The 20,849-nt window shown below is 44.3% G+C and overlaps 1 protein-coding gene across 1 annotated transcript in view; it reads left to right on the top strand.

Moving 5' to 3' along the window:
• LOC145395044 (uncharacterized) overlaps positions 1-20,849 on the top strand; it is a 59,101-nt gene that overhangs the window by 10,290 nt on the left and 27,962 nt on the right. Inside the window, exon 2 of the mRNA XM_080268787.1 lies at positions 81-327. Coding sequence (XP_080124913.1) covers positions 81-327 — 247 coding nt within the window. The remainder of the gene's footprint in view (positions 1-80; positions 328-20,849) is intronic.

A 20,849-nucleotide genomic window follows, 5' to 3' on the forward strand; every position in this document is an offset into this window, starting at 1 on the left:
CGCTTAGGATGAGGGATGAGGTATTAGGGACTCATAATAATAATAATAATAATAATAATAATAATAATGCACCGTTGCAGGGGCGGTGGACAAGTACCGGATCCGCAAGAAGTACCCGCTGCCTAAGACCATCTGGGACGGCGAGGAGACCATCTACTGCTTCAAGGAAAAGTCCCGCCTGGCGCTGAAGGAGTGCTACAAACAGAACCGCTACCCCACCCCTGACGAGAAGCGCAACCTGGCCAAGCAGACCGGCCTCACCCTCACGCAGGTCTCCAACTGGTTCAAGAATAGGAGGCAGAGAGACCGTAACCCCGCGCCCAGACCGTGAGTACCCGCATTGATTCTATTTAGGTCGTATCTGATGCTATGTTATTTTTTTTAGAGGTGCTGAGCGCTACTGAATTCCTTAAAAGAACTAGCGCTTTAAGACTACAGTATAAATATCTTCTTATTTTTTTCTGTTTTTAATTTCTCTGGCCATGTAGGCTACTTGACAGTCTTTTCCTTTTTCTGTTTTTTTTTCTTTTATTCATTTTCATGTACTCGACTGTGGGGATCAGCGTGACATTCCATTTCTTTTTCCCTGACTCGACTAAGCATGATAGCCTCTTCCCCCTTCCCTTTTATTTTCTTTCTAACTGGGTATAAGCGTTTTTTTTTTTTTTTTTTTTTTTTTTTTTAATCCTCTCTGGGCAGAAGCGTGAGATATTTTTTTCCTATGTGACGGATTCTGTGCCTGATTCTGATCGTTTTTTCGATAAACGTGTGTGTGTGTGTGTTTGTGTGTGTGTGTGTGTGTGTGTGTGTGTGTGTGTGTGTGTGTGTGTGTGTGTGTGTGTGTCTTCAAGCAGATTCATTAACAGCCCGTTTTCTGTGGCCCAGCAATTGCACGTGCCATGCAGTTGCACACTATGTCGGTACTTCAACGCTAATACCCACCGTCTGCACAGAGATCATGCTTTGGTGTCTCTTTCAGGACTTTTTTTTTTTTTACTGTATTAGCTGTTTTTTTTTTTTTTTTAATGACATTTCGGTGTGTGAAAGATCAGTAAAATTTGGAAATACCCCTTGGCTTAACTTTTATTACAAACCAATATGTGTGAAGTAGTACAACCAAAGGAGGCCTGGGTACTGAAATCCGGCATCCACTTGGTATACATTTGGGTTGGAGGGGGAGGAGGGGACCTAGAACTCTGAAAATCTACAGACATTGCATTTATCACAGGCCTGACGTTTATGTGGCACTGCTTAAGATAATGTGGTTCGGTTATCCTTAAGTACAGACAGAGACACAAGTATTAAAAAGACGCAAGTATCTCCTAAACTTTGGCGAATACATAGCGGAAAAATCGACCCATCTGAAACACGCACGAGCTGAGACTGGGTTTTCACTGTATTTCGTCAATTGTAAATCTTCTTCAGACGGGACTGGGAAGATGACTATGTTTGTAAATGCTCATCAGCTGTAATATGCATCGTGGGGGATGGTGGGGGGGGAGGGAGAATCTCAGGACCTTTGAGATGTTGTCAACATTTAAGGAAGCTCCGTAACATATTTTCCTGAGCTGTTTATTTTACATGTAACACCTCATTATTTTCTAGTTTGTTATTTATGCCTTTGTAATTATGATATAACTAGATACCATTAATAACAGAAATGGTTATCAACACTCCAGGTACAGAAATAGACCAATAAGGGAGCGTCAGAAAAGCTAGATAAGGAAGCTCCCTAACACCTCTTCCTTAGCGAGTTATTTTTCGATATGGCTTTTCAATATCCTTTTACACGTTATGTATGCAGAGTATAGCGATATTGGAAGGATTTATATAACGCAGAATAGGACAGAAGGATGTAATAAGCAAAGTAAGTCGCTCAGGAGAAGGTGTTAGGGAGAATATTGACAGGCTTCGTCTTTACCGTCGACCTGATGAGTGTAAATGTAAATATAAATAAAAGAGAAAAGAAATAATTTAAGTCCTCGTGCTGAAAGGGTTAGATATATTGTAAAGATTGTATTCTAAGGGAACATTGTGACTTTGAATGATTGAATAGCACATGTGTAGTTAACAGGCGCTAATTTTCATCCTTTTCCGTCCCCAGCCTTAAGCGATTCTTCATTTGTGTGTGTGTGTGTGTGTGTGTGTGTGTGTGTGTGAGAGAGAGAGAGAGAGAGAGAGAGAGAGAGAGAGAGAGAGGACAAGATGGCGATGTGGCGGGAGGGAGGTTTAACAGAGGGAAGGAGAAACAAGTGTGTGTGTGTGTGTGTGTGTGTGTGTGTGTGTGTGTGTGTATAGTGGGGCGCATCGCCAGTGTCACCCCTCCCCCCCTTCCCCCAACCCCAACCACCCCTTCTCCCGCATCTAACCCTCAGCCTCTCACCCTTACCCACCCCTCTCTTCTCCCCCTCACCCCGACATTACCACCCCTCCCCACTTCCATTCACCACCCTTCCCCTCCCCATCCCTCATTCCCTTCCCTTCTCTTTCCCCCTCCCCTTATTCCTTCCCCCCCCTCCCCTCCCCCATCCCTCATTCCCTTCCCATTCCTTTCCCTCACCCCTGTTTCCCTCCCCCCCTCCTCCTCTCCCCTTGCTAACCCCACATTTTCCCCCTTCCTACCACCTCCTCACTTAATCCTAAGTTTGTGAATTCTAGCATAGACTTCAGTACAAATAATAATAAAAAAAAAAAAGCAGGAAAATACCCAAAAATGTCACCAGAAAAGAAAAAATAATTAAGTAAAAAGAAATAATAAAAAAAGCAGTGCAAAGTAAGAAAAAATAAAAGAAAAAAGCCAGTCATATATTGGTCTTTTCGAAGCGTAGGGTCCCGAGGCTAGGCTATGGCAGTCCAGTAGTTTTGAGAGTAGATGCCTGGTTTACTTCCCTTGTGGCATTACGTGTTTTGAAAAGGAAAGAAAGAAAGAAAGTAAGAAAGAAGCTCCAGTCATCTTTTGTGGATTGACACTGACTGATATGTTGTAATTATTGAACTATCAGAATATCAGGTACTACTACTACTACTACTAATAATAATAATAATAATACCGGTAATAACTGACAGATCTGCGTCATAGCTCTTATCACTTCTTCCAGTCCTCACACACAATGTATGTGGCAGTTTTGGTCCGAATTAGAGCAGGCATTGATGAGATGTTTTGATAACTAGATCCATACAAAAAATACACACATATAGATAGATAGATAGATGGATAGATAGATAGACTGATAGATAAACAGAAAACGACTCGATACCAATAGCTTCACCTTCTGAAATTGGGGCACGTCGTTGATGAGCTAAAAATGGCAACGAGGATCGAACCTGACTCCTGCCACCCGTGATGACAACTGACGCCCCTTCCACCCCACCCTCCCTCCCGCCCACCCCACCCGCCTAATGATGGACCAGCTGACCCGCCCGACCACCGACCCACCCGACACTCACACCACCCACCCTTTATTTTCCTTCTCGGGGTCAGGTCCAGTCGGGTAGGGTCGGTCGGGTCGGGTTAGATTTGTTAGGGTCGGGTTAGGTCGGGTCGGGTTGGGTCAAGTGTGGTTGGATATAGTCGAAATAAGCTTGATAGGGTCGGGTCGGGTCGGGTCGGGTCGGGTTTGCCTCGGATAAAAAAATAAAAAAATAAATAAATAAAATTCTGTCAGTGTTCATCTCCCTGTCCGCATCTGTATCTGTCCATATGAGATCTGTTGCAGGATCGAACCTTCTCTTGAGGGGGAGAGTAACAGCCAGAATCAGCCCCACCCCATGCTGACCAAGTACGAATCACGAAGAGGTATATATTACGTGCCATCGATAGCAACCAGTAATATGGGGACATAGGACTGCATATAGAGGGACATACTGCCTAAACCCAACATTAATATCCGTCACGCCTTCGATTTCAAAGACTCAAGACACATGCGCATTGGGAGACGATCGCGTATCCACTATGCCGCCTTGACTCCGGGCTTTCTTCCGTTTGTTTTCACCTGATGGAACTAGACCACTCCCTCAGCTTGAGTACTAAGTTTGGTTGCATTAAATTCTATGGGCCTTAGTCTCGAGGTTAGAATAAGTCTCCTTGGTTACTAGTCCAACCGAGCCTCCAGTCTGACTACACTTGGCCAACAACTGAGCTGAATGGGGTTAAGGATCGTTGTCAGTTTAGAACCAACGCACATTAGTAATTATTCTTGTAGGTGTGTGGCAGGAGTCGCGGCGGAAGTGGGTTGGAGTTAATTTAGTGTTTATTCCTGTTTCTGTCTCTTCATCTGTCTAATCATTTCGGTCAGGTGAGGACAGCACCTTAGTAAAGACAATCAAAGCTGTATATAACAACTTCATTTCTAAAAACCCTCTAAGCTGAATAAAACCGTCTGAAAGTAGCAAAAGATAAGAATAATTGAGACAAGTGGCCAGGATGAGTAAACTGTTCTTGAGATAGTGAGAGGACACCACAAGAATATATTAGGTGATTTAAGGCGTTAGGAGACACTACACCTGCCCCGCCACACCTGCCTCTGCACCTGCCATGACCCCGCCGTGTGAGGTCACTTGGGGTCAGTAGGGGTCAACAGGGGTCAGAGCCATAACATGTCAACACTCACTCATCCCTTCCCTCGTAAGTCCCACTCCCCCTCTCCCCTTCCTTCGCCACTCACAGTTTCTGGATTTCATTTCTCTCTCTCTCTGCGTGTGTGTGTGTGTGTGTGTGTGTGTGTGTGTGTGTGTGTGTGTGTGTGCATCATGGCAGACAATGTGTACGTCCGGTTTTCTAGGTGTCTGTCTGTCTTTCGCTTTTGTCCTCACGTTCCTCATTCCCCCCCCCTCTCTCTCTCTCTCTCTCTCTCTCTCTCTCTCTCTCTCTCCATGAGGCTGATCAATTATTCCTCTTCCTGTCTCCTTTTCCTTCCCTTTTCCCCCTCCTCCTTTGCCCCCCCCTCACACTCCCTCCCTTCCTTTCCCCTCCCCTCCCCTCTCTCCTTCCCCTCCCCCTTCCCTCACTCCCTTGTTTTGGGTCAAGTGGGGTCATGTGACAGATCGGCAGAGTGCCTCACTTTGACCTCAGTGAAGAGAGAGAGAGAGAGAGAGAGAGAGACCGTCCGGGGCAAGGACGGGTCATAATGTAGAAATAAGAAAGAAAAAAAAAATGTTTTGTTGATTAGTGGTAATTACACCTCCTTGTGAAGACGATGGCCGTATTCTCGTCGGTTAAGGATGCTCCCTAACACCTCTTCCTAAGCAACTTATTTTTTTTGTTACGCCTTGCCCTACTCTTCTGTGTTACTTAAATCTAATATCACCGTACTTTGAATGAATTACGTACAAAACGATTTTAGCCACCCGTACCTAGAAATGAATCGGTAGGGAGGAGGTGTTAGAGAGCTTCCTCAACCGACGGGAAAAGCCTTTATAAATTAGGAAAATATATGCTGTACATGTCGAGTCAAATATAATTGTTGCGGTATTAAACTGAGCATGTATGGCTGTAATAAAGATAAAATAATAATAATGATAAGCCACAGTGAAGATGATAAAACATGATAAAGAAGGAACCCAAGACAGTGTGGATTAAGAGGGGGATTATAAGGCTGGATTAGCGGGTTAGGGAGAGGGGTGTGCAAATCCAGGCGCCCTCGAATGACCCGCACACCTGCCTGCTGGGTCAAGGGGTGGAAATATCCGTGCTGCACACGGTTTTTGCACCACGCTGTATGTTTGGGTTATTCTAGGATGGTTACCCTTCCATATAATTTTTTTTTCCTAATCTAACCTAATTTAACCTCGACTGACGCAATCTAACCTAGCCTCACCTCACCTAATATCGCCTATCCTGACCTAACCAAACCGAACCGAATCTATCCTATCCTAACCTAACCAATCCAAACCTAACCTAACCTAACCTAACCAATCCAAACCTAACCTAACCTAGCCTAACCAACCCAAACCTAACCTAACCTAACCTAACCTAACCAAGAAGCTAACCCAACCTGATACTAGCTAAACAAACCTAATCTAACCTCGACTGGAGAAGTGCAAATACCACAAACAGGACTGTATTTACTCTAACGTGGCTTAAAATTGCCATCTCTCCATCTTGCATGCGAGTTGTTGCAGCAGATCAGCACTATTAGATGCTCCTAGTCACAAAGAAGTGCTCTGGAAAGGGGGGTACAGCCTCAATCGTGTCCTTTTCGGCATTGCAAATAATTTCCCCGGGTTTAGGAAATTTCGTGGATCAATATCAGGGCATTAGTTTCCATACTATACTTCATTCCTTTCATTATTTTTCTTTAATGCTTGGTAACTTGACAAACGCTTAGTAGTGTGTGTGTGTGTGTGTGTGTGTGTGTGTGTGTGTGTGTGTGTGTGTGTGTGTGTGTGTGTGTGTGTGTGTGCGCGTGCGTGCGTGCGTGCCGTTGTGCGTGCCTTACAGTTCCATATTTCATTTTCCTTCTCTGCCCCATCTGACTGTTTACTACTTCCCTCTCACATTCTGATTTAGTAATTATCTTTCCTCTTCAGTTTATAAAGGGAGTTGCGGACGAACATTAAGTGCTTTACATTTTTCTACCTTTAATTTCATTTCAAAATCCTCTGCCCTTTGGCCTACAGTATCGGTCCCTATGAAAGATGTTCTGATGAGTTTATGATACTTTTTATTTTTGTGTCGTCAGCAAATCTAGTAATGGTTTCAGTAATTCCTAGTTTCATATATTGTTTGTACGTGTAATAAAGAACAAGTGACTATAATAAAGAACAAGTGGCTTTTTTTTTAGGCTCAGCTTCCCTTGGGTCAGGATTAAAGTTATGAATTACTCCCATCCATACCGTGTGCTCACTCCCTCCTAATAATTCGCCTCGTATCTTCAGGCTGAGTGCTATGTTTGTTTACTGAATCCCTGCCATATACTAGAGAAGTATTTTTTGCGCCTCTGTGTTTGTGAAGGAACGATAGACACATGTGGTGAACCTGACCCTCCCTGACCTGACACCCTCCCTGACCTGCCTCACCCTGGTTTGTGACCTGGTCGGGACAACGTGAAACCTCCGACTTAGCACGGTCATACACACCCTGTATGGAGCGCGCGCGCGCACACACACACGCACGCACGCACACACACACACACACACACACACACACACACACACACACACACACACACACACACACACACACACACACACACACACACACACACACACACACACACACACACACACACAGATAGATAGATATGGTCACTGTTAAGATGTATACGGCAGTGGGAAGTACAGTGTGTGAAGGTAATGTAGAAGAGTGTAAGGTGTGGTGGTGAGCTGTGGTGGCGAGGGATTGTGGTGGTTATGGTGGTGGTGGTGGGAGGAAGAAGGAGGGGAAGGATGGAGGAGTCAGGTTGAGATCTGTGCATCACTAATGAGGTGTGACACTCCCTCCTTTCCCTTCCCCTCATCCCTTCTTCATCCCCTTCTGTCCTTCCCTCCCTTCCCTTCCCCTCATCCCTTCTCCATCCCCTTCTATCCTTCCCTCCCTTCCCTTCCCCTCCCCTTCCTCATTACTTATCTCCCCATCCTTCCTATACCTCCCCATGGGCCATAACCTCCTCTCTTCACTCCCACCTCCCCTCTTCACTCCTCCCTCCCCTCTTCACTCCCCCTGCCTCCTTATCTCTGGAAAATAATCTCAAACTGAAGGGTTAGATTCAGTCTTCATTAACCCTCTCAGTAAGAAGACGCTTATTTTTAGTTTGTTTTTGATGCCCTCTTACGATGTTTTCATGTTTCTTTTCATTTTCTGATTTTTTTTTTTTTAGGGAAAGATCTGTCATGCTGAAGTGCTTAATTAAGGTGTAAATTAACTGAGATGGCGTTTACTTTAATTTATTTTGGTGGCCATCTTTTTTTTTTAAGGGGAGGGCTTAAAACAGACCTCTTAGACAGAATGAGAGACAGGGAAATAGACAGACAGACAGAGATATGAAACACAGACAGACAGACAGATAGGAGACAGACAGACACACAGATAGTATAGACAGAACATACAGTATGCTCTAGACAGACAGGCTGATAGACAGGCTCAGAGACAGGCACGCATACACACAGATGTTTGGCCTATTCCACTGGACACATTATTGGCAGGTCTTCTTTTGTACCCTCGTGTTCCTGGCTCCCTCCAAACTTATGTACTAATGAGAAGTGTAGATGGGGTGATGATGATGATGATGATGATGATACGTACAAACAGACAGACAGACAGGCGTAGAAGCTAATACTAAGATAGACAGACAGACATGTATGATCTGTTTCATTCGGCTTTTTGTTGGTAGTTTTCTTACTTATGTGCAGTACTGTTTCTGAATATTTCCGACCTCATGTATAACTGGGAAATGGGGTGGAGATGACGATGGTGATGTTGATTATGATGATGATGATGATAGGCAGATATGCGCAGAAAAAAATACAGATGTAATGATGGATGTGTGGATATTTATCAGGCAGTTCCTTGGTCGATCTCCTACTTTTGTAATCCCCCGTTGCTGTATCTCTCCCGCCCTGTGTATTACTGCAGTGGGATAAAGGCAAGAAGAAGAAGAATTAGGCCTTAGATTACACGAGGGTAAGAGACACAACCATTTAGTTTTAAGTCATAATACTTCCCTTTATTACTATACCTGCAAGAGTCAGTGTTATATTCAGTTCGCCATTTGTAATACTAGGCGAACAGAATCGAAATCGGCTTCTTCTGTTTGCGAAGTGGACGTGCTGGTGGACCTCAGTCTTTTTCACTCCATTCTCCCTTTGGACAACTCTCAAAATCCACTGCGTTCCCTTTAGTGTTCTTCCAAATCGATGACCCTTTCCCAGTAAATTCAGCGGTTCAGCCCAACGCATACGACGGACAGGAACTAGATTTTTTAAGTTAATCCGGCATAGTATTTTGATATTAACATTATACTGGGATTACAACTGGATAAAATTGCGGAGAAGAATGTACGCTATTTTTTTTTTTTTTTTTTATGTGTCCGACACTGGGCATAGGCTTCACAGCCTGCTTTCAAGGCCCAGTAGTCCTCCTACGTACCGCACACCTCTACATATCACCACTTCGGCGCTAACACCCACCGTCCATATTGAATACATGCTAGGGCTGTCTCATACAGGACTGGTGTATTGGTATTAGCGGGGGTATTTTTACGACATGTCGGCGGGCCTTCTGGTAGATCAGTAAAGTCTGATTTTATGAAGTTCAAATCCTTAAACTGTTCCCTGCCCCAGCGGGATTTGAACCCGGGTCCGTCAGGACTGCAGGCCAACTCTCTACCGATTGAGCCACCGCCTCCCCCAAATTAGTCGAAATAGGTAATGATTATCCTCCAGATTTTCTTTTCTTTTTTACTACATTGTTTATAAAAGAGCGCCATGGCCATCATAAATACTTGCCATGGCCCCCCCAGTTTTAAGGCGACTATACTAACACACACACACACACACACACACATCACTGAGCTGGAATAATAGTAACGATAATGATGATGATGGCAGGAAGATAACGCGTAGGAATTAATATACAAACACAAATAGACATAACACTTCCTCTCTCTAAGTCTCCCCTCTCACGCCTCACCCCCTGTTTCTATTGTAAACAAATCATAGTGCCGCCATTACTACTGTTTACTATCTACGCCTTTGTTTACATTTCTCACCCTCTTTATGAATGAACTCAGCTGATCTGGTGAGTTGCTACTGGATTGGTTTTTATACATAGGATGAACGTTTATGAAGGCAGTACAATTGCCACGTTTATTCTGTGCTTAAATGCTAAAACTGCTTAGTGTGTGTGTGTGTGTGTGTGTGTGTGTGTGTGTGTGAGAGAGAGAGAGAGAGAGAGAGAGAGAGAGAGAGAGAGAGAGAGAGAAATTAACTGAGGGAAAATAAGAGGAAAGGGAGAGGGGGTACGAGGGAGAAAAGAAGGGGAGAAGGAAGACAATGAAGGGAGACAAGAGAGGGAAGGGAGGGAGGAAAGGAGGAAGGGAAGGGAGAAAGAAAAGCAATGAAGGGATACGAGAGAGAGAGAGAGAGAGAGAGAGAGGGAGGGAGGGAGGGAGGGAGGGAGAGAGAGAGAGAGAGAGAGAGAGAGAGAGAGAGAGAGAGAGCAACACAACACCGAGATTAAATTGACAGGAGTGATCAATACAGCTAAACCCCATCAAGTCTTTAATCTGGTTGGCCACACCACACATGTCAAGTGTCTTATGAAACAGGGGATGAGGGGAAAGGGGGAGGGAAGGGAGGAAAAGGGGAGAAAAAAGGGAGTGAACGATGGGAAGTTACGAGAGGGGGAGGGAAGGAAGGAAAGGGAAGGGGAAAGGAGAGGGAGGGGAAGGGATGGAAAGGAGGGGAAAAGGGGAAAGGGGAGGGAACGTTAGGAAGATAAGGAAGGAGGAGGGAAAGAAGGAAAGGAGGAGAACAGGGGAAAGGAGGGGGAGTGGGAGGGAAGGATGGAAATGAGGAGAAAAGGGAAAGGAGAGGGAGGGAAGGATGGAAATGAGGAGAAAAGGGAAAGGAGAGGGAGGGGACGGGAAGGAAGGAGAGGAGGAAAGGGGAAAGGAGAGGGAACGACAGTGATATTTGAGGGAGGGAGGAGAGGGAAAAGAGAACGAAGCTGGGGAAATGGAAGAGAGAAGATTGTAAGAAAGGAAGGGAAAAATTGCAGAAAAGGGACTGCAGACCTCCGTTTTCTATGCCATTTTTTTAACACTACGCGTCAAGCTTGATTTTTACAGGATAACTCTTCCATTTGTTCCTATATATTTTCTTTCACTTTGACCTAACTTAACCTATCCTGACCCAAACTAACGTAATCTAACTTAACATATTAATCAAACTAACAAACAAACCTAACGTGATACTAAAGACAAACCCGACCTAACGTAGAGAGAGAGAGAGAGAGAGAGGGAATGATAAACTTGATTGTGTTTTATGTATATGAGTTATGGTATTACCTTCTTGGACTGGGAGGCTTTTTACCGCATCTTCCCCACCGTACAGTCGCCAGAAAAAGTCCTGTTCCTTCTGCCACTTCTCTCTCCACGGGCTTTGAAAATTAGGCTTTTGATTAGACAGCAACTGACACTGATTGTTTTATTGTGCCATAGATCAGTGTCATGTGCGTCATTTGATTCGGATTAAAGTGGCAAATTTCAAAGGACAGTAGACAGAATAGCAGAAGAGATGAGAGAGAGAGAGAGAGAGAGAGAGAGAGAGAGAGAGAGAGAGAGAGAGAGAGATGACACGCTAATATTCCTTGTGTTAATTTATGAAGCTTATGTTAGTGTAAAAGAAAATAAATAATAGTTTAGATAATATTGAATAAAATGCAAATAATCGCTGAGGCGGGGGTGCCAGATAGCTTACTAAACACATTATTTGACTTGTTTTTATTGTCGCATTGGTGAGGCGTAAGGAGGGGAAGACCGAGAATTAGTGCATATCAGTTACACAAGGCCAGTTCAGGTAGACATTCAGGTATTGCCCAGTCCCAATCTTCTCCCAGACTGACACACAACCGTCGAGTTTCCAGTGTAGGTCCCTGTAGAAGTGAACATAAGAAGAGAGGATAACTGCAGTAGGCCGGTTGGCCCATGCTAGGCAGCTCCTAGAAGAGTAACTGAACTACTAGAATGAGATAAGGATAGCAAAGAAGAAGGCTCTCCCCCGCCCTCCAAACCCTCCAGCCGAAGCCGGCAGGAAAAAGTCAGAAAGAACACCACGCCGTATAGAAAAACTGGCGTGGACATTTTACAGGAAAGTGTGAAAGGAGAATAGAGACTATCATAGTGTAAGGGTGAGGGAGGAAACATGAGGTATGGGAGAGGGGTGTGAGGTAGGGTGGGGTATGGGAGAGGGGTGTGAGGTAGGGTGGGGTATGGGAGAGGGGTGTGAGGTAGGGTGGGGTATGGGAGAGGGGTGTGAGGTAGGGTGGGGTATGGGAGAGGGGTGTGAGGTAGGGTGGGGTATGGGAGAGGGGTGTGAGGTAGGGTGGGGTATGGGAGAGGGGTGTGAGGTAGGGTGGGGTATGGGAGAGGGGTGTGAGGTAGGGTGGGGTATGGGAGAGGGGTGTGAGGTAGGGTGGGATATGGGAGAGGGGTGTGAGGTAGGGTGGGGAGGGGTGAAGGTGAGAGCAGGATGGGATGTGGGGGAGACGTGCGGGGTGGAATGAGGGAAAGAGAAAGGTGGAGTGTGAGATACGTTTGGGGTGGGGTGTGGGGGAGACGTGTGGGGTCGGGGGTGGGGTATGGGGTGGGGTGTGGGGTGGGGTATGCCGGGCGACAGACGGGGTAACCTGAGAGCTGAGTCACCACCCACCTTTTTCCCTCCTCTCATTACTGTGGCGGAAGTCAGGGAGCACCACCACAGCCACCACCACACCTACCACACTTACTGCAATTTACTGCCTGTCAGACACCACAACAACTGGTACGTGCAATGACTACCACACCCACCACAATCACCACATTTTCCTGGACTCTCAAGCGTCACAACTGCTAAATGTTACCACTACCACATCCACCGCAGCTTCCATAATCGTCTCATACCACAGTTACCACAGTTTTAGGGTCAATTAATTCTTTTACAGCTTCCTCTACCTTCATATACCACACCAGCTTTTAAATCAGTGTAATGAGGCTACCACATTTTTCACACACTCAAATATTCATCTTCGACTTCCACCACTCCCTCTACACTAACCTGGCCTACAAGTGCCTTCTCTCCATCATGAATGCTGAGCTATAAGAATACATTAGCACTGAAATATGATGCTTGTCATGGAGAAGTGCTATGGGAAGGATGAAGAGCCGTAGTATTGTCTCTTACCTCCATTGAACTACATGGAATAAGCTGGGGGGGAAAAAAATGTGTCAAATGAGAGAGAAATGGGTTTAGTTGCAGTTTCGTGGGTTGTCAAAAGCTGCAAACGAATTTTAAGATGCCACATCTACCACATTCACCACAGTTTACTCGGTTCTTTCATTCCACGCATACCACAACTTCCCCGGCTGTCAAACGCCACAAGAAGCGATAAAGGTTCAGACTGCCACATCCACCACAGTTTTAGTAATCCCCGCACACCACGTTTACCACAGTTAACTTCGTCGTTTCATACCACACTTTCTGCGGAATTCTCGACCACCAAACGTCGCAGCCGCTGTTAATATTAAATCTACCACAACCACCACACTTACCACAGTTTTCGTAGCCGGTTTATCTGTCCGTCCATCCATTCTTTTTCTGGCCCATTAAGACTGTAGGACACCGAACTAAGCTACGCAACACCAACATTCAAGCGAGTGTAACCAGCCTCGCTAATCCCTGAGTAACATTATGCCGGCAGTAGACTTCAACCTCTCCTCGGATTTAAAATTGTGGGCCTTATCTGGTTGGAGCGCCGTAATCCACTAGGCCACCAGGCGATAGTTGGTTATGTGATTACTACCCAGCGTGTGTAGACCACCACCACCACACCACATCCAGTGTCCTCTTGGGGATGTGGTGGTTGAGTGGGTATGGGCGCTTTGTGTGAGAGGCAGAAGACAGTGGGTAGGTGGCATCAGGGGTGGGTGGGACTCCCTGTGGTGGCCTGATGTGGAGGGAAATGATGTGTGGCGCTTCCCCCTCGCACCCCAGCACTGTCAGGGAGGTTTGTGGACTTACACCTATTGTTTTGAGGGAGTCGTATGATTGTAATAAATAAATCAGCCTCGCAAATAATAATAACAAAACGATGGCGATGATAACAATAACAATAATAGTACTAAAAATAATGATAGTAAAAATAATAATAATGATGATAGTAAAAATAATAATGACGATGTTGATGATTGTAGTTTCCTTCTCTGTCCAGGGCCACGATACCACTTAATCGTTAGTCAGCCACATTCACCACAATTACCACATTTTTCATAGTTTTTCTCCAATTTCCCCGACTCCCAGGCACCACACCAGCCTGGTAAATGTCAAGACCACCACAGTTACCACATTTTTCATTCTCATACCACATTTACCACAGTTTCCGCAAACCAGTAACTCTCTCATGGTCAGTTCAGCTCTTGTTTTTATTCTCTCTATTTCAGACAATTAAATATGGCTGAGAATAAGAGATTGGCGCCCTATTCTAGTCGGGTAAGGAGTCTCCGTAGCACCTCTTTCCTAGCGATTTATTTTTGGATATGGCTGGTTGATATCCTCTTGTACGTTATTTATGCCCCTAGCACCTCTTCCTTAGCGATTTATTTTTTTGAAATGGCAGGTTGATGTCCTCTTGTACGTTATTTATGCCGAGTATGGCGATAGTAGAAGGATTTGTGTAACGCAGAAGAGGACAGTAAGGAGTAATATGCAAAATAAGTCGCTTAGGTAAAAGTGTTAGGGAGCTTCCTCGACCGACAAGAATACGGGCTAAAAAATACCGCTATATTCACCAAACGCGCCAAAGTTTTCCCAGACGGTGCATACCACACGTGATGCAATTTCCCAGACTCAAAAGCTATGGCAGTATACTGAGACTACCACATCCACCACAGAGTTCAAAGTCTTCCTATGCCAAACTCGCCACATTTTCCTCAGCTTATTAAATACCACAAGGCCTGCCACAGCTCCTAAATCTTTAAACTCTTCAGCCTATGGACGGGAGGTTAATTTAAATCTTGCTCTCACCATTTTTTTTTTTTTTTTCCCGGGACAGACTTTCCACACACAATTTTTCAAACGGGAGGGGGGGGGGATATAGCACTCATTTACCCTTTCACAACAAGAGGGCTTTCCTGACTTGAAGAAAATTGTCGTGTAGCAGCAAGAGTCAAGAATAACGTCCTCGGGTTGACAGGGTTAAGGACCAGAACAGCGTAGGTTACAAGTTTCGTCTGAATCAGTGTGGCTGTGATTTGTCTTCCTCTTCACCTGACTGTAATTACTTCTGACTGTAATTACTTCTTCCTTGCGTCAGTACACTTCAATGCATCAGACAGACAGACGGAAACAGACAGAAACACAGATCGACAGACAGACAGACGGAAACAGACAGAAACACAGATCGACAGACAGACAGACAGACGGAAACACACACCGACAAACAGACAGAAGCACAGACCGACAGACAGACAAAACGCTGGACAGGCAGGAAGACAGACAGACAGATGGGCAGGCAGAAACATAGACAAAGCATTAGACAAGCAAGTAGACAGACAGATAGATACACACACACACACACACACACACACACACACACACACACACAGTAAGAGGGACACAAGAGAAGGCTGTGTTTTAATGAGACGTAAAACTCTCTCTCTCTCTCTCTCTCAGTGATAGAGATAGGTGGTGGAGAGATGGAGATAGAGGTGGAGATGTGGATGTTGATGGTGGTAGTGATGGTGATGGTGGGGATGTTGATGATAGTAGAAGGTTGGTGATAGGTGTGGTGATGATGGTGGTGGTGATGATGGTGATGGTGGTGGTGGTGGTTGTGATGGTGGGGTTGTTGGTGATAAGTGGCGGTGGTGGTGGTGTTGATGGTGGTGGTGGAGTGTTGGTGATGTTGGTGGTGGTGCTGGTGGTGGTAGTGGAAAGTGAGGTAGTTGTGGCAGAGATTTGGGTGATGGTGATGGTGGAGAGGATGTTGGTGATGGATTCTGGTAGTGATGTGGGGATGATGGTACTGGTGATTATGACGGTGATAGTGGTGGTGATGTGGTGATGATGCTGGTGGTGATGATAATGGTGATAGAGGGAATGATAGTGATGTGGAGGTGGTGCTGCTGGTGATGGTGACAGGTAGTGGTGGTGATGTCGGGGTGATGGTGGTTCCGGTGCTGGTGATGGAGATAGTCGTACAAATGTGGAGGTGATGGTGCTGGTAGTGATGATGAAAGACGTAGTGGTGGTGATAGCGAAGGTTGAAATATTAACGCAAATGACCTGTACAGAACGGGTGTACATAATGACAGCACAATCACTGTAATGGTTAAGAGTGAAGTACATATGAGTAGGCTGCGAGTACTATGAGAGCTCTGAGTACACTGATGGTAATTACGAGGGCACAGGTGTAACAAGCAAGTAGTGCACAGTAATCTTGAATTTGGCTGTCTCTAGTATTTTGTTTTTCTCTTGCAAGGAACAGTTTTGCGGCCTCGTTGGTCTTTGGTTCCTTCTTCCTAGCATTAAAAAAAAAAAAATCATTCACTACTATGATTTATTTTACATTATTAGTACTTTTAGACGATTTCATTCAGCTTAGAGAGAAAAATTAGGCTATGGATGGGTTACAGGAAATGGATTTTAACCTCGTCACTAGGTATTATTTTTCCAGTGTTAACAAAATCGTCTGGAGCAAAGGGAAATAGAACAATAGAAGAAGAGGATAGAACAAGAGAAGAACAGGATACAATTGAACAGAATAGACCAGAATATAACAGAAGAGGAAATAGAACAGAAGAGAATAAAATAGAAGAATAGAGTTGAAGAGAAGAATAGAATTGAGTAAAACCAGAAAATAAGGAATACCTCATTGGAGTGTAAGTCTTCGTCCATTCACTTTCATTACCTAATTTTTACCTGTATATTTATTTGTATTTATCCCCATCTTTGTTTGTATTTATTTGTTGATTTGCATTTATTGGTTTGTACATATGTATTTAGGTATTTGTATTTACTTATTTATTTATTTAATTTTTTGCTACTCATTAATTTTCAAGGGAGGTATTGTACAGCATTGGGGTTAATGTTGAGTCGCTTTAACCCCTCCAGTTTAAAGCGTCTTCCCTGGGCTGAAGAAAAGCGTCTGAGTGAGGAAAGAATAGCATGAAAAATACATCATCGGTCAGAAGGGGTTAGCCAGCTTGGAGAGGGGGTTATAGGAGCCAGGCCACCCCCACCCCCCCTACTACCCCCCACACCACCCCCACCCCTACAACCCCCCATCCCCACTCCCACCCCCACCCCCAGCCGAGCCCCTCTTGGCCTCAAACAGGTGGTTAGTGTTTTGCTCCCCTGTGCACAGTAATTTATCGCTGCCCCTCTATCACGTAAATATGAGAGAGAGAGAGAGAGAGAGAGAGAGAAAGAAAGAAAGAGGGGGGGTGCAGGCTTGGATCCCAGTACGTTGTGTGTGTGTGTATGCATGTTTGCTTGTACTACGTGTGTGTGTGTGTGTGTGTGTGTGTGTGTGTGTGTGTGTGTGTGTGTGTGTAGGGCAGTGGTGGAATGCAATCCTAAGCAACCTATATTTAGCACAGGACACCCGAGCCTGTTGCCTAAGTACACCCAGATAACCCATCCTGCACCGCCCGCCACCTAAATTACACACGTACAGTACTTGTTAGTCTTACACCCGCGACCCGCATAGCAACGCATCACCTCCTACAACATAACACAACATAATTTCACACACCTCTTTAAAAATACACTTCTCGGCTTTTCTTTATCTCAAAAATAATAACATTAACTGAAAAAATAAATCACGTCTCATCTCCCTATCCAAAATGCAGCCACACTTCATTGCCACTCAGTAATATGTATAATTATTCACTCATTTATATTAAAGCATTTATCTCATATCTCTCGCTTTTCAAAATATAAACTTAGTAAAGCACATTATTTTCGTCACCATAGCAACGCAGCATCACCAAGAACCTTACTTTTCACATCTTTATTGAAGCGTTTAACTCCATACGTCCATCGTCTTTTATAATGTAGAAAAGTAAGGCTAAATAAAGAATAGAAAATAAGGCTACATAAAGAATAGTAAGTTCATTTTAACCTGACCCGTATTTTCTTCTTTGTGCATCTTATTTCACGTAGCTCAGTGGAAGAAATGAATGTTACGGCTTTACATTCTTTCCACAGCACTTCTTCGTGACTAGCACCATATTCTAGTGTCATTCTACTCTTACAACTCAGCATTCAGTACGGAGATATGGTAATTTTAGGCCAGGCTAGAGTGAACAGGGTATGGTAAATATTATTCCTACATAGCAACTCAGTAGTCTTTACATATTTGATTGTTCACATCCATATCAAAACACCCATCTCATTATGTCCACGGCTTCTTAAAATTACACACACACACACACACACACACACACACACACACACACACACACACACACACACACACACACACACACACACACACACACACACACACACACACACACACACACACACACACACAGAGGAGACAAGAGAAAACCATGCCAAATCAATAGCCCTTCCCCCAAAAGATCACATATATATCAACCCTCTAAGAGAGAGAGAGCGAGAGAGAGAGAGAGAGAGAGAGAGAGAGAGCATGTCATATCAAACACCCCCAATTTAAAAAAATGTTTTAATGTGAATAATATAATCTAATAGTAAGTATGAAAAACCAAATCAGGAAAGGTGTGTTGAGTGTGTTGCTGCTACCCAGTGTGTTGAGTGTGTTGCTGCTACCCAGTGTGTTGAGTGTGTTGCTGGTACCCAGTGTGTTGAGTGTGTTGCTGGTACCCAGTGTGTTGAGTGTGTTGCTGGTACCCAGTGTGTTGAGTGTGTTGCTGGTACCCAGTGTGTTGAGTGTGTTGCTGGTACCCAGTGTGTTGAGTGTGTTGCTGGTACCCAGTGTGTTGAGTGTGTTGCTGGTACCCAGTGTGTTGAGTGTGTTGCTGCTTCCCAGTGTGTTGAGTGTGTTGCTGCTACCCAGTGTGTTGAGTGTGTTGCTGCTACCCAGTGTGTTGAGTGTGTTGCTGCTACCCAGTGTGTTGAGTGTGTTGCTGCTACCCAGTGTGTTGAGTGTGTTGCTGCTACCCAGTGTGTTGAGTGTGTTGCTGCTACCCAGTGTGTTGAGTGTGTTGCTGCTACCCAGTGTGTTGAGTGTGTTGCTCCTACTCAGTGTGTTGAGTGTGTTGCTGCTACCCAGTGTGTTGAGTGTGTTACTGCTACCCAGTGTGTTGAGTGTGTTGCTGCTACCCAGTGTGTTGATTGTGTTGCTGCTACCCAGTGTGTTGAGTGTGTTGCTCCTACTCAGTGTGTTGAGTGTGTTGCTGCTACCCAGTGTGTTGGTTCTACCCAGACAGGCGTTGCACAAGCCGCCAAGACGAACGGCAGGTTGCGACACCTCGACATTCCCGCGCGATACCCAAACAAACCCCGACTCACAGCAGACTTATCGCGGGCTTGAGGCGGACCCTTGACCCCACCCTCATAGCCTATTTATAAACAATCTTAAATATACTCCCCTTACTCCTACTTGGCCTAAAATTACCCTCTTCTAATCCTGAATGCGGAAACTATACTCTTTTTACTCTAACTTGGTCTAAAATTACCCACTCGCCATTCTGAACGCTAGAAAAATACTCTCCTTACTCTGATTGGACCTAACATTGCCCTCTCTCCATCTTGAATGCGGAAACTATACTCTTTTTACACTAACTTGTCCTAAAATTACCCTCTCTCCATCATGAGTGCTAGAACTTTACTCTTTTCACTCCAGTTTGGTCTAAAATTACCCACAGTACAGCTTAAGATGATATGAATTGATTTTCCTTGATTTACACACTTCTTACTTGCAATATGAGATGCGGCCTTGAGTGGACATGATACACTACCAACACCCGGGAAGTAAAGGTTTAGGAACTTGCCTACTTACCTACTTACTTAGGCCGGTCAGGATGGTGGACAAAGTTTGTGTTCCCCCTTGTCCCTGTCCACCCAGCAGCACAACTGGGGACCTGGATGGAAAAATGACTGTCTCTGTCGTGTTCTAGGGATGGATGAGACTTAGAAAGGTTGACTGTCTGTCTTCAGGACTCGCACAGTCGATAGGTAAAATTATAAACCCTCTGTCTGGGGTCACTAACCAACCTCCTGCTTAAACCCATGACTTTGATGATACGGTACTGTATTTATTTATTTATCTATCTGTCAGCCTATCTATCTATCTATTTATCTATCTTGTTTGTTGCTTTATTACGATTTCCTTCAATTTTAGGAAAGGACTCACACTGATAGGGGTTAATGAAGGCTGTATCTAACCTCTACAATTCAAAAAGCCTCGCAGAAGCTTAGATTTTTTTTTTTTATGCGAGGAAGAAGGAACCTAAGGCTGAGCCCGCATGAACGTTCCCTCCAAGAAGAAAACAAAAACAATACAAAAGAGAGCCAAATTCAAGATCCATTCATTTCGAGATGCCTGGACACACTGCGTTTGAAAGACTGGAGATCATAGGAGGTAGGAAATACAGACAGAGGGAGACAGTTCCAGAGTTTAGTGGCAGAAGGAACAAAAAAAAAAAGAAATAGTTCCCCGGGCTGAAGGGGTATATAGAAAATAATCTTGTGGTAAAAAATAAAATATAGTCAAATTGGTCAGGGTAGTGAAGGGATTATTCTTACTTTGAAAACTGGACTGAACAATAGGTACAACATTGCTACATTTGTTCCAGTATAATACATAGCAGTGTCGGGTTTTCAATATGTTATGTATAAAGTTTTAAATGTTCGAATGATCCTCTGTTTTACAATATATATTACTCAGTTTCTTCGCTAATATTCCTCCTTCCCCCTCAATTTTTTGTGTTAAAATGACACCCTTGCATGTTACACAAATTCGTTATTAATATTTTTTTAGCAATTTTCTGTTAAAATGAAATTGTTTGATAATACTCAGATTCGTCATTTATACTTTCATTTTCTTCTGCCAACATGAAACTCTAACCCTTTCTTTACGGTGGCCTATTTAATGATTTATTTATTTATTTATTAACTTTGCTGCCCCCAGATCAATGTATTCCATTGAACCCATGTCTCGTATACAA

Source organism: Coenobita brevimanus, chromosome 29 (assembly GCF_032717465.1).
Source record: "Coenobita brevimanus isolate Jiangsu-jjx chromosome 29, ASM3271746v2, whole genome shotgun sequence".
NCBI classification, from domain to species: Eukaryota; Metazoa; Arthropoda; class Malacostraca; order Decapoda; family Coenobitidae; genus Coenobita; species Coenobita brevimanus.